Raw genomic sequence first — 12428 nt, 5'->3', positions numbered from 1 at the left:
TTCCAGTGCACAACAGTGATTCCATATTTCTGTACATTACAAAATGATCACCATGATATGTCTAGTTACTATCTGTCACCATACAAAGCTTTTACAATATAATTGACTATATTCCTCATGCTGTAGATTTTATCCCCATGACTTTTCTTTTGGAACTGGAAATTTATTCTTCTTAATCCCCCTTACCTATTCCAGTCATCCCCCAAACCCCCTTCTTCCACTGTGGTCTGCTAGTTCTCTGTGGTGTCTGTTTCTGTTTTGTTATGTTTCTTAATTTCTTTTGTTTTTTAGATTCCCCATATAAATGAAATCATATGGTATTTGTCTTTGTCTGACTTACTTCGTTTAGCATAATACCCTCTAGATTCATCCATGTTGTCACAGATGACAAGATTTCATTCCTTTTATGGCTAAGTAATATCCCACTGTGTATATATACACTACATCTTCTTTATTCATCTGTCAGTGGACACTTAGGTTGCTTCCATATCTTGGCTATTGTAATCATAATGCTGGAGTAAACATAGGGGTGTATATATATTTTTGAATTGGTGTTTTTATTTCTTCAGAAAAATATCCAGAATTGGAACTGCTGGATCATACCTATTTCTGATTTTTTGAGTAACCTCTATACTGTTCTCTATAATGGCTGTATCAATTTACATTCCTACCAACAGTACACAAGGGTTCCCTTTCCTCGACATTCTCACCAAAACTTATTATTTGTTGTCTTTTTGATAATAGTCATTCTGACAGGTGTGAGGTGATATCTCGTTGCGGTTTCGATTTGTATTTCCCTGATGATTAGCAACATTGAGCATCTTTCCATGTGTCTGTTGCCCATCTGTGTGTCTTCTTTGGAAAAATGTCTACTCAGATGCTCTGCCCATGTTTAAACTGGGTTTTTTGGTTTTTTGATGTTGAGTTGTATGAGTAATTTGTATATTTTGGATATCAACCCCTTGTCAGATATATCATTTGCAAATATCTTCTCCCATTCAGTGGGCAGCATTTCCATGTTGTTAATAGTTTCCTTCACTGCGCAAAAGCTTTTTAGTTTAATGTAGTCCCATTTGTTTATTTTTGCTTTTGTTTCCCTTGCCTGAGGAGACAGATCCAAAAAAATATTGCTAAGGCCAATGTCATTGAATGTACTGCCTATGTTTTCTTCTAGGACTTTTATGGCTTCAGGTCTTAACATCTAGGTCTTCAATGCATTTTGAGTTTATTTTTGTATATGGTGTGAGAAAGTCCAGTTTAATTCTTTGACAAGTAGCTATCCAGTTTTCCCACCACAATTTATTGAAGAGGCTGTCTTTTCCCCATTGTATATGCTTGCCTCCTTTGTTGTAGATTAATTGACCATATAAGTGTGGGTTAATTTCTGAGCTCTCTGTTGTCTTCCATTGATCTGTGTGTCTGTTTTTGTACCAGTACCATACTGTTTTGATGATGGTAGCTTTGTAGTATAGTTTGAGTCAGGAAGCATGATACCTCCAGCTTTGTTCTTCATTCAAGGTTGTTTTGGCTGTTCAGGTCTTTTCTGTTTCCATGCAACTTTTAGAGTTATTTGTTCTAGTTCTGTGGAAAAAATGCCACTTTTATTTTGCTAGGGATTGCATTGAATCTGTAGATTGCCTAGAGTAGTATGGTCATTTTAACAATATTAATTCCTCCAATCCATGAACATGGTATATATTTCCATTTGTTTGTATCATCTTCACTTTCTCTCATCAGCGTCTTATAGTGTTCTGAGTACAGTTCTTTTACCTCCTTGGTTAGATTTATTCCTAGATATTTTAATCTTTGTAATGCAATTGTAAATGGGATTGTTTTCTTAATTCCTCTTTCTGATAGTTAAATATTATTGTATAGAAACACAACAGATTTCTGTATATTAATTTTGTACCCTGCAACTTTACTGAATTCATTGGTGAGTTCTAATAGTTTTCTGGAGGCATCTTTAGGATTTTCTATGTATAGTATCATGTCATCTGAACCAGTGACAGTTTTACTTCTGTCTTTCCAATTTGGATTCCTTTTATACCTTTTTCTTGTCTGATTGTTGTGGCTCGGACTTCCAATTCTGTGTTGAATTAAAGTGGCGAGAGTGGGCACCTTTATCTTGTTCCTGATCTTGGAGAAAATACTTTTAGCTTTTCACCATTGAATATGATATTAGCTTTGGGCTTGTCATTATGGCCTTATGTTGAGGTATGTTCCCTCTGTACACACTTTGTTGAGAGTTTTTATCATAAATGGATATTGAATTTTGTCAGAAGGTTTTCTGTATCTGTTGAGATGATAATATGATTTTTATTCCTCAATTTGTTGGTGTGGTATATCACATTGATTGATTTGTGGATGTTGAACCATCTTTGCATTCCTGGGATAAATCCCACTTGATCGTGATGTATGATCCTTTTCATGTATTGTTGGCTTCAGTTTGCTAGTTTTTAAGGATTTTTGCATCTATGTTTATCAGGGATATGGGCGTATGATTTTCTTTTTTTGTCTGGTTTTGGTGTCAGTGTGATGCTTGTCTTATATAATGAGTTCAGAAGTGTTTCTTCCTCTGGAATTTTTTTTGAATAGGTTGAGAAATATATGTGTTAATTCTTCTTTAAATGTTTGATAGAATTCACATGTGAAGCCATCTGGTGTTGGACTTTTGTTTGTTGGGAGTTTTTTTATTACTGATTCAATATCATCATAGTCAGTTGGTCCATTCATGTTTTCTGTTTCTTCCTGATTCAGTCTTGGGAGATTTTATAGGAGATTTTATAGGATCTCTAGGAGTTTGTCCTTTCTTCTAGGTTGTTCATTTTATTGGCATATAGCTATTCATAGTAATCTCTTACGATCCTTTGTATTTCTGTGGTGTCGATTGTAACTTCTATTTCATTTCTGATGATATTGATTTGGGTTCTCTTTTTTTCTTGATGAGTCTGGCTAAAGTTTTAGCAATTTTATCTTTTCAAAGAACCATCTCTTAATTTCATTGATCTTTCCTTTTTTTTTTAAGTCTCTAATTCATTTATTTTTCACTCTGATCATTATTACTTTTTTCCATATAGTAACCTTGGGTTTTGCTTGTTTCTCATTTCTTCATGTGTAAGTTTAGCTTGTTTGAGATTTTTCTTATTTCCTGAGGTAGGCTTGTATCGCTATAAACTTCCCTCTTAGAACTACTTTGGTTGCATTCTGTAGATTTTGGATTGATGTGTTTTTATTTTCATTTGTCTCCAGGTATTTTTTTTATTTCCTCTTTCATATCTTCTGTAACCCATTGGTTGTTGGGAACCATATTGTTTAGCATCTATGTATTAGTGGGTTTTGCAGGGTTTTTTCTTGTAGTTGATTTCTAGTCTCATTGCATGTGGTCGGAAAAAATGCTTGATAGGAATTTAATCTTAAATTTACTGAGACTTGTTTTGTGGCCTACCATGTGATCTATCCTGGAGAATGTTCCATGTGTACTTGAAAATAATGTGCATTCTGCTACTTTTGGATGGAATGTTCTATATCTATATATACATCTGTTATCAAGTCCATTTTCTAATGTGTCATTTTAAAGCCAGTGTTTCCTTACTGATTTTCTGTCTGGGTGATCTGTCTAGTGATGTAAGTGGGGTGTTAAAGTCCCCTACTGTTTTGTGTTATTGGCAATTTCTCCCTTATGTTTGTTAATACTTGCTTTATGTATTTAGGTGCTCCTATGTTGGATGCATATATATTTATAATAGTTAGATCTTCTTGTTGGATTGATCCCTTTATCATTATGTAATGTCCTTCTTATTTCCATTTGCATGGAATAATTTTTTCCATCCCCTCACTTTCAGTCTGAGTGTATCTTTAGATGTGAGTCTTTGAAGCAGCATATTTGTGGGTCTTGTTTTTTTATCCATTCAGCCACTCTGTGTCTTTTGATTGGAGCATTTAGTCCATTTACATTCAGAATAATTATTGATAGGTATGTTCTTACTGCCTTTTTGTGACTTGCTTTCGGGTTGTTTTTGTATTTCTATTTTGTTCTTTCTTCTTTTTGCTTTCTTCTTCCCTGTGATTTGATGACTATGTTTAGTATTAATATGAATTCCTTTCTCTTTTGTATGTGTGTATCTGTTATAGATTTTTGGCTTATGGTTACCATGAGGTTTATATATAGCAACCTATGTACATACATTATTATTTTAAGTTGATGATCTCTCAAGTTCAAATGCGTTTCAACAACCCTGTGTTTTTACTCTCCTCCCCCACATTTAATGTTTTTGACATATTTTATGTCTTTTTATTTTGTGTATTTCTTAACTACTTATTGTAGATATAGAGGATTTTACTACTTTTGTCTTTTAACCTTCCTGCTAGCCTTATATGTGGTTGATCTACTACCTTTACCATATATTTGCCTTTACCAATGAGAATTTTTCTTTGTAATTTTCCTATTTCTGGTTGTGGCCTTTTGATTGTTTGTTTTTGGCTGCTCTGCGCAGCTTGCAGTACCTTACTTCCCTGACCAGGGATTGAACCCGAGCCCCCACAGTGGAAGTGTGGAGTCTTAACCACTGGACTGCCAGAGAATTCCCTAGTTGTGGCCTTTCTTTCCCCATTTGAGAAGTCCCTTTAACATTTCTTACAAAGCCAGTTTCGTGGTGCTGAACTCTTAGCTTTTGCTTGTCTGTAAAACACTTTATCTTTCCTTTAAATTTGAATGATAGCCTCCCTTGCCAGATAGAATATTCTTGATTGTAGGTTTATTAACTTCAATTACTTTAAATATATGGTTCCATTCCCTTCTGGCCTACAAAGTTTCTGCTGAAAAGTCAGCTGACAGTTTTATAGGAGTTCCTTTGTATGTATCTAGTTACTTTTCCCTTGATGCTTTTAATATTCTCTATCTTTAATTTTTGCCTATTTACACTGTGACTTGGTGTGGACCTCTTTGGGTTGATCTTATATGGGACTCTCTGTACTTCGTGGACCTGGATATCTGTTTCCTTTCCAAGGTTACGGAAGTTTTCTGCTATTGTGTCTTCAAATGCATTCTCTGCCACTTTTTTCTCCTTTTGGGACCCCTATAATGTGAATGTTAGTCTGCTTGATGTTGTCCCAGAGGTCACTTAAACTGTCCTCATTTTTTTTAATTCTTTCTTTTTTTCTGTTCAACTTGAGTGGTTTAGACTACTTTGTCTTCCAATTCATTAAATTGTTCCTCTGTATCAACTAATCTACTGTTGATTCCTTCTAGTGTATTTATTTGTTACTATATTCTTCATCTCTGTTTGGTTCTTCTTTATATTTAATAACTCTGTTAAACTTCTCATTGTGTTTATACATTCTTCTCTCAAGTGAATTGACCATCTTTATGACCATTACCTTGATTTTTTTTTTTTTTTTTTTTTTTGGTCATGCTGCATGGCTTATGAGATCTTAGCTCCCCAACCAGGGATTGAACCCAGGCCCCCGCATTCAAAGCACCAAGTCCTAACCATTGGACCACCACCAGGGAATTCCCTACCTTGAACTCTTTATTGCGTAACTTGCTTATCTCCACTACACTTAGCTCTTCTTCTGGGGTTTTATCTTGTTCCTTTGTTTTGAAAATATTCCACTGTCACCTTATTTTGCCTGATTCTCTGTTTTTATTTCTATGTATTAGGTAGGTCGATTATGTTTCCTGATCTTGGAGAAGTGGCCCTATGTAGGAGACATCGTATAGGGCCCAGCAACACACTCACCTCTGTTCACCAGAGCGATACGCTCTAGGGGGTGCCTGCGGTGAGCTGTGTAGGCCCTTCTGTTATGGCAGGGCTGACTTCTGTGGGCATGCTGGTAGGCTTGGCTGGCCCCCAGCCCAGTTAGTTGCCAAGTGCTACCTAGTGCAGAGCCTGCTGGTTACTGGTGGGCAGCACAGGTCCCAGGACTGGTGCTGGCCCACTATTTGGCAGGGCCCAATCCTGGGCTCTCTTGTGGGCAGGGCCAGATCCTAGGGTGGCTGGGGGCTTGGGAGGAAAGGAGTCTACAGCTACTACTGGCCTGCTGGTAGATGGGGCTTTATCCTTGCGTGGTTGGCTGCTTGGCCTGGGGCTTCCCAGGACTAGTGCTGACTGGCTGGTGGCCGGGCCTGGTCCATGCGCTAACAGGCTAGAGGGAGGATTCCAAAATGGTGCTTCCCAGCACCAGTGTCCTCACGATAGAATGAGCTCCCAAAAAAGGCTGCTGCTAACATCTGTGTCCCCAGGGTGAGTCCCAGTTGCCTTCTGCTTGTTTAGGAGGCTCTCCAAGATCAGCAAGTGGGTCTGACCCTGTCTCCTTTCAGATTACCACTTCTGCCCCAGGTCTCAGAGCATGTGAGATTTTACATGCACCCTTTAAGTGGATTTTCTGTTTCCTGTGGGGGCTTCAGTTCTCCCAAATGCAAGCCCCACTGGCCTTCAAAGCCAGACATTCTAGCGGGCTTGTCTTCCTGGTGCAGGATCCCCAGCCTGGGGAACCTGATATAGGACTCAGACCTCTCACTCCTTGGGGGGAATTTCTGCAGTTGTGATTATCCTCCTATTTGTTGGTTGCCTACGTTGGGGGTATGGTTGTGGACTATGCCACATCTCTGCCCTTCCTACCCGTCTCTTTGTGGTTCCTTCTTTATATCTTTGGTTGTAGAAGATCCCTTCTGCTAGTCTTCTGGTTGTTCTCATCAACAGTCACTCTGTAAATAGTTATTTTGGTGTGCCCATGGGAGGAGGTGAATTCAAGGTCTTCCTACTCTATGATCTTGGCCAGTCCTCCCAGCCTTTTGTTTTAACCTTTGTTCTCTGAAACATTTCAATAGAGTTTATTTTAAGCAACTTTTCATTCAGATAGTCAACAGAACGACAGATGTTTCCCTATAAAACAAAATATCTTTTGAAACTATAATGAAGGAATAGAGCTTTTCTCATTTTCTTTTTACATTTATAATTCAAGGAGGTTTGTGAAACTCATTTATTTTAGGTATTGACATCTTCGCTACTTAATATTGGAATATGAAATTTCCACTTTGGTTTTTGTAACAACAGACCAAGCATGAATTGGGCCCTTGGGATTAAAATCAAATCTCTACTTACAAATTAGAGATTCAGACACCATTATCACTGGGCTTTCTCAGTAGACTTAACATGGCAACTTGGAAATAAAAGTCTTCTTTCTGTCTTCTATATAGCATTTAGGAATTTTAAGTTTCTATGTCAGTTGTAAACTGGGTTATCTGGCTTTTGTCCTATCCCTCTCCTGTTTATCATTAGTACTTAATCTCTCACAGAAGAATATACAAATATATTTTAACACATCATTGACTCGGGGATTTTTGCAGAAACGAACGCCTGTGGCCAGCGATTTGTTATGTAAGTGAATATTGAAACACCCATGTTTGAGTAAATATCAACTTTTTTTGCACTTAATGTATTTTTTTTAATAAATTTATTTATTGTTTAATTTTGGCTGAGTTGGGTCTTTGTTGCTGCACGCGGGCTTCCTCTAGTTGCAGCAAGCGGGGGCTACTCCTCGTGGTGCACAGGCTTCTCACTGCAGTGGCTTCTCTTGTTGCGGAACATAGGCTCTAGGCGTGCGGGCTTCAGTAGCTGTGGCTTGCAGGCTCAGTAGTTGTGGCACATGGGCTTAGTTGCTCCACAGTGTGTGGGATCTTCCCGGACCAGGGCTCAAACCCGTGTCCCCTGCATTGGCAGGCAGATTCTTAACCACTCTACCACCAGGGAAGCCCTGCACTTAATGTATTTATTTGAAAGTTTGTACATGTCTTACTAAAGCATTCTAATATTTCATTAGAGTGTGATAGGCAGTATAGCAGTCAACTCTGTGCAGGGGAACAGAACATCTATTACAAATATACTGTGTTTCACTGCACTTTCCCCTGGAAGAGCAGTCTCTACACTTTCTGGCGGCATTTTTTTTTTTTTAGTCCTGTGGGTATTATTTCCTCTAGAATATGTGCTTTTACCTGATAGTCAACAAGGTGGATCTTTGTGGGGGGCTCTTTTAGAAATGCCACAGAAAGACCAGGTACAGGACTACCACTACATTCACCAGAATGGTCACTTACCCATTCTCCAGCTACTGCTAACAAAAATTGCTTGTAAGTCATTTTATTCTCTGCATTAATGCTACAGTTAATTTTAAATGCATTGAATAAACCACAGTTACTCAAATAGAAACCCACTTTCTTATACCATTTTTGAGTTTTCCAGAGGATATTGAAGTTTGCCAGATACTGACCGGATTGATCAACTCCTTTAATATATTTATTATACTCTAATATTCAGGTGGGCTTAGTTATCTAATGGCCAGTCCTCCTGTCTTCCTTTCCTGTAGATGCTGTGTAGGCATCATGAATAGTTGTCACTGTGTGGACTAGCCTCTTGTCTTTCCGTAAGAAGAATCACTTCTCCCGTCCGTAAGAATGTCATTTCTCCCCCTGTAGATTTTTAGATTTCTCCTTTAATTGGTGTGGTAGACCACGATTCTCTCTTATAATCCCACAAACTCTGGTTTTATTTTTCAACAATATTTCAGATGTGGACACACTGTTTTAATAATTGTCTTGGTAAACATGGTGCCATGAACCAAGGTGATTGTAGGACCGATAATAGTTTCTTGCAGCTTCTTTCCTTCACCCATGTAAATCGCAAGGTTGCATATATATCCGGTTTCACTTTTGCTAACCATCCTGACCAAAGTTCCATATTTTGTAAGTTTTCCATGATTATAGGTTTTGAATCTGAGTCGTCCTGTCCACTTTATCATTGCCTCCTCAAGTGATAGCTCTTGTTTGGGTATATAGATCAATTGAAATTTTGGTAGAAAATAATCCAAAAAAGTTTTAACTTTTGAAATTCTGTCTGCAGGAAGTAGAGTTTCTGAGTTATTGTTAAAGTGAAGAAATGTCATTATTTGTTCGAACCTTCTTCTTGTCATAATCTTTGGAAAGATAGGTGTGTTTCAAGTAAGGGATCAGTCGACCAATATTCTTTCCAGTGTGACTTTCTTATTTGTCCCATCAAAATTATTAATCCAAGAAACTTCATCATGTCACTATTGGTTACATCTGTCCATTTTAAAGCCTTATCATACTTTTTATATGATTTTTCATTCTGTGTACGATACAAGTTTGTTTGAGAAGCAACCAGCTTGAAAAAGTTGTTACCAAAAATTAATTCTGTTATTTCACTAACACTTTGTGTGTTGTTACATTAATAGTTACATCTAACACATCTGTAAAATGTAATAATTTTCGTGAAATGTTGTCTTCAGTCCACTCTTCTGTAGAAGCAAAGGAGCATTCTCTAGCACCTTGAGTTTCATTTTCACTTTCCTTATTAGGATCAATCACTAAGGTTTTTTGTCTTTTTGTTTGTCTGATATTCACGTCGTCTAAATCAGAACTACATTCTGAAGAACTGTTGTCTTCTGAGACACTAGTATATACGTCACTCGGACAGTCAGAAAAAGTATCTGCATAAAATTCACTGAAAAATTCTTCTTCACTCAAAATTTTGTGATGTATCATTTTTGAAAATTTTATGGTAATAAACTTGCATTTATAATATATACAAGGTTGGAACAAAAACCTAATGGAGCAAAATGTGAATGATAATGACAATCATAAGCTGTCCTTGATCAATTTTAAGCTCTAACAACTCCGCACGGTGATGTTAATTGTATCACTCTCTAAAAACGTATTGATACGTCTCTGGTCAATGACATATGGGTAACAAAAGACGTATTAATACATCTCCGGTCAATAATGTATTAAAATATTAATATTCATATTTTTGTATTACCATTGATTAACATGAATAGGGGTTAATATCCAAAGCAAAGCAATTTAAAAATTAATTATTGGGGTCATCTTAACCCTACTTATATCAAGATTTGAATAAATCAATGGCTAAAGTTTATTACTTCCATTAAAACTTTAAGACTAATCAGGAAGTAGTAGTGTTTTTATTTCTACTGTTTTCATAGAATGTAAACATACTTTTTTCAATTCTGTTAATCATGGAAAATTCTAGATCTCTTACAAAAGTAGATAGACTAGCCTAATGAAACCCCATATACTCATCACCCAATTCAACCATTGTCAGTCCATGGCCAATTTTGTTTTACCCATTTCCCCCCTGCCCTCTTATTTTGAAGCAAACCTCAGCTATCATTTCATCCATAAATACTTTAGTAAAAATATACCTTTTCAATCTTAGCATCTTCCACAGCAGCAGTTTAGTGCAGTAAACATTTGTCTTGTGCCTCCTGTTTAGAAGGTAGACAATAAACATACTATAGTGATTATTAAAATGAGGAAGAAACAGGCACTCTCTTAAACAAACTTATGGTATAGTGAGAATGGGGGAAGATAAGTGTTCATTAATTTGGTCTTCCTTGATGATAACAAGTGTTATTAAAGTATTAAAAAGTCAGATTTTTTAATGCCTCATAAAATGGGTATTTTATGTATCTAACAATGTGAGCTGATATGAATTATAAAAGTTTTTTATCCCTTAATGCCACTGTGATGACAAATGAGATTGAGAAATGGTGCTAAATATTTTTTAAGTATTTAAATTTCCTTATTTAACTTAATTTCTTGATAAGTTTTTTTCTGGTACATACACTGTTTCAAAGCATGATTTTATGTGACATGAACAGATATTCAATACCTATCAGATATTTTTTCTTAGCTGCTGTTTCTACTACTGAAGAGCCTAAAAGTCCCTGAGGCAATTTCTATACTGAGGCTGATTTTACATGAAAGAGCTTTGCTCTAAAAGCATTTCGTTTTGAGTCGTCTCTGAATTCAAAATTGTTATCAGTGGAACCGTGGAACTAATAGTATATAGGCTCTTGGGTCCATGTCACCTGCCCGCTTGAGTACAGGCTCCTGGGACAGCTAGGAGATCTGTGGCAATGAGCAGGTTCAGCTGGAAAGGGCATGTTTCTACCCCAGAACCTGTTCAAGTTGTCCTTTCCTTATCACTGCACATATAATAACTCCAATGAAATGTTAAAAATGTTGCTTCTTTGTTTAAGAAAAAAATGTGTATTGAGTGTGTGGAAGAAAAAAAGCTGTATGTTCCTTATTTCACCAGTATTGGTTAAAAATTTTTTTTACATTTATGTATTGCCACAGTGACCTCATGTGGGGAAAACATTTATTTCACACATTTTTATTAACTCTTAATCATTGTACAAATAGGTTTCAAACTGAAATTCAGACGGTGAATAAACAGTTCCCATGTGAGCCATTCAAATTTTTGGAGCCAACTTTAAGACTAGAGTATTGTGAAGCATTAGCTATGCTTAGGGAAGCCGGAATTGAAATGGGAGATGAAGAAGATCTAAGGTTTGTTTGTCTTTGTGATTTTTAAAACTTTAGTAATTAGATTTAAGATACAAAAGAATAAATATGTTGATGAATGATGGATTTTTCACTCAGTTGATAAACTTCAATTTTATTAATTTTGGTATATAGTATCATGCTTGTTTTGTTCAATGTGTGATCTGAAATAAAAATGTTATGTTTAGGGCTTCCCTGGTGGTGCAGTGGTTGAGAGTCCACCTGCCGATGCAGGGGACACGGGTTCGTGCCCCGGTCCGGGAAGATCCCACATGCCGCAGAGCAGCTGGGCCCGTGAGCCGTGGCCACTGAGCCTGCGCGTCCGGAGCCTGTGCTCCGCAATGGGAGAGGCCACAACAGTGAGAGGCCCGCGTACAGGAAAAAAAAAAAAAAAAAAATGTTGTGTGGTTTGCCTAAGCTTCAGTATTTTTGTTTATAAACACCATTTTTGTGCATTTTTCCCCCTGCTTCATATTTCTAATGCTTTAAAGAAAATATAGGGCCTTTTGCCTGTGATTTTATCATCTAATATGTGAACTCTCTCTCTAAATCAGTGGTGTTAGAGGGTGTAGACAACAGCCTAAATCTGTCCCCATACAGGATTAGGGTATGAAACTTTTAAAGATCTCTAAAAGTTATACAAGTCACTGATCTTTGATATAACTGTATTATATTATCTAAATTCAGATCAAACAATTTATAATTTTGAAATTAATTATATAGTTTAATAAAAATTAGAGATTTCTGTCTACTTATGTTTTATTCAAGGGTTCTTAAGTTAAAATATTTAAGCCAACACAATAATTCATATCAATATAGGAAGGAAGAGAGGGTTATTTTGTTTTAGGGTTTTTTTAAAAGCATATTTCACCCAAAACCCTTCATTTACCTTTATTTGTTTAACAAATATATATGTGTTTGTGTTTACACATATGTATATATATTGTTTTAATCATCCTGTACATTGCTAGATGACATTTTAAGGAAAACCATAAATTCTATAATTACTTTAAGTTAGATAATATTTTTGTAAGTATTTTGGAAA

At 36.5% G+C, this 12428-nt stretch overlaps 1 protein-coding gene across 1 annotated transcript in view; it reads left to right on the top strand.

Moving 5' to 3' along the window:
• Positions 1 to 12428, top strand: part of DARS1 (aspartyl-tRNA synthetase 1) — a 67159-nt gene that overhangs the window by 48385 nt on the left and 6346 nt on the right. The window contains exon 11 of the mRNA XM_065880116.1: positions 11243 to 11389. Within this exon, the coding sequence (XP_065736188.1) occupies positions 11243 to 11389 (147 nt within the window). The remainder of the gene's footprint in view (positions 1 to 11242; positions 11390 to 12428) is intronic.

This window comes from Phocoena phocoena, chromosome 7, assembly GCF_963924675.1.
Source record: "Phocoena phocoena chromosome 7, mPhoPho1.1, whole genome shotgun sequence".
Taxonomy (NCBI): Eukaryota; Metazoa; Chordata; class Mammalia; order Artiodactyla; family Phocoenidae; genus Phocoena; species Phocoena phocoena.
This window is presented reverse-complemented; position numbering and strand designations above follow the sequence as displayed.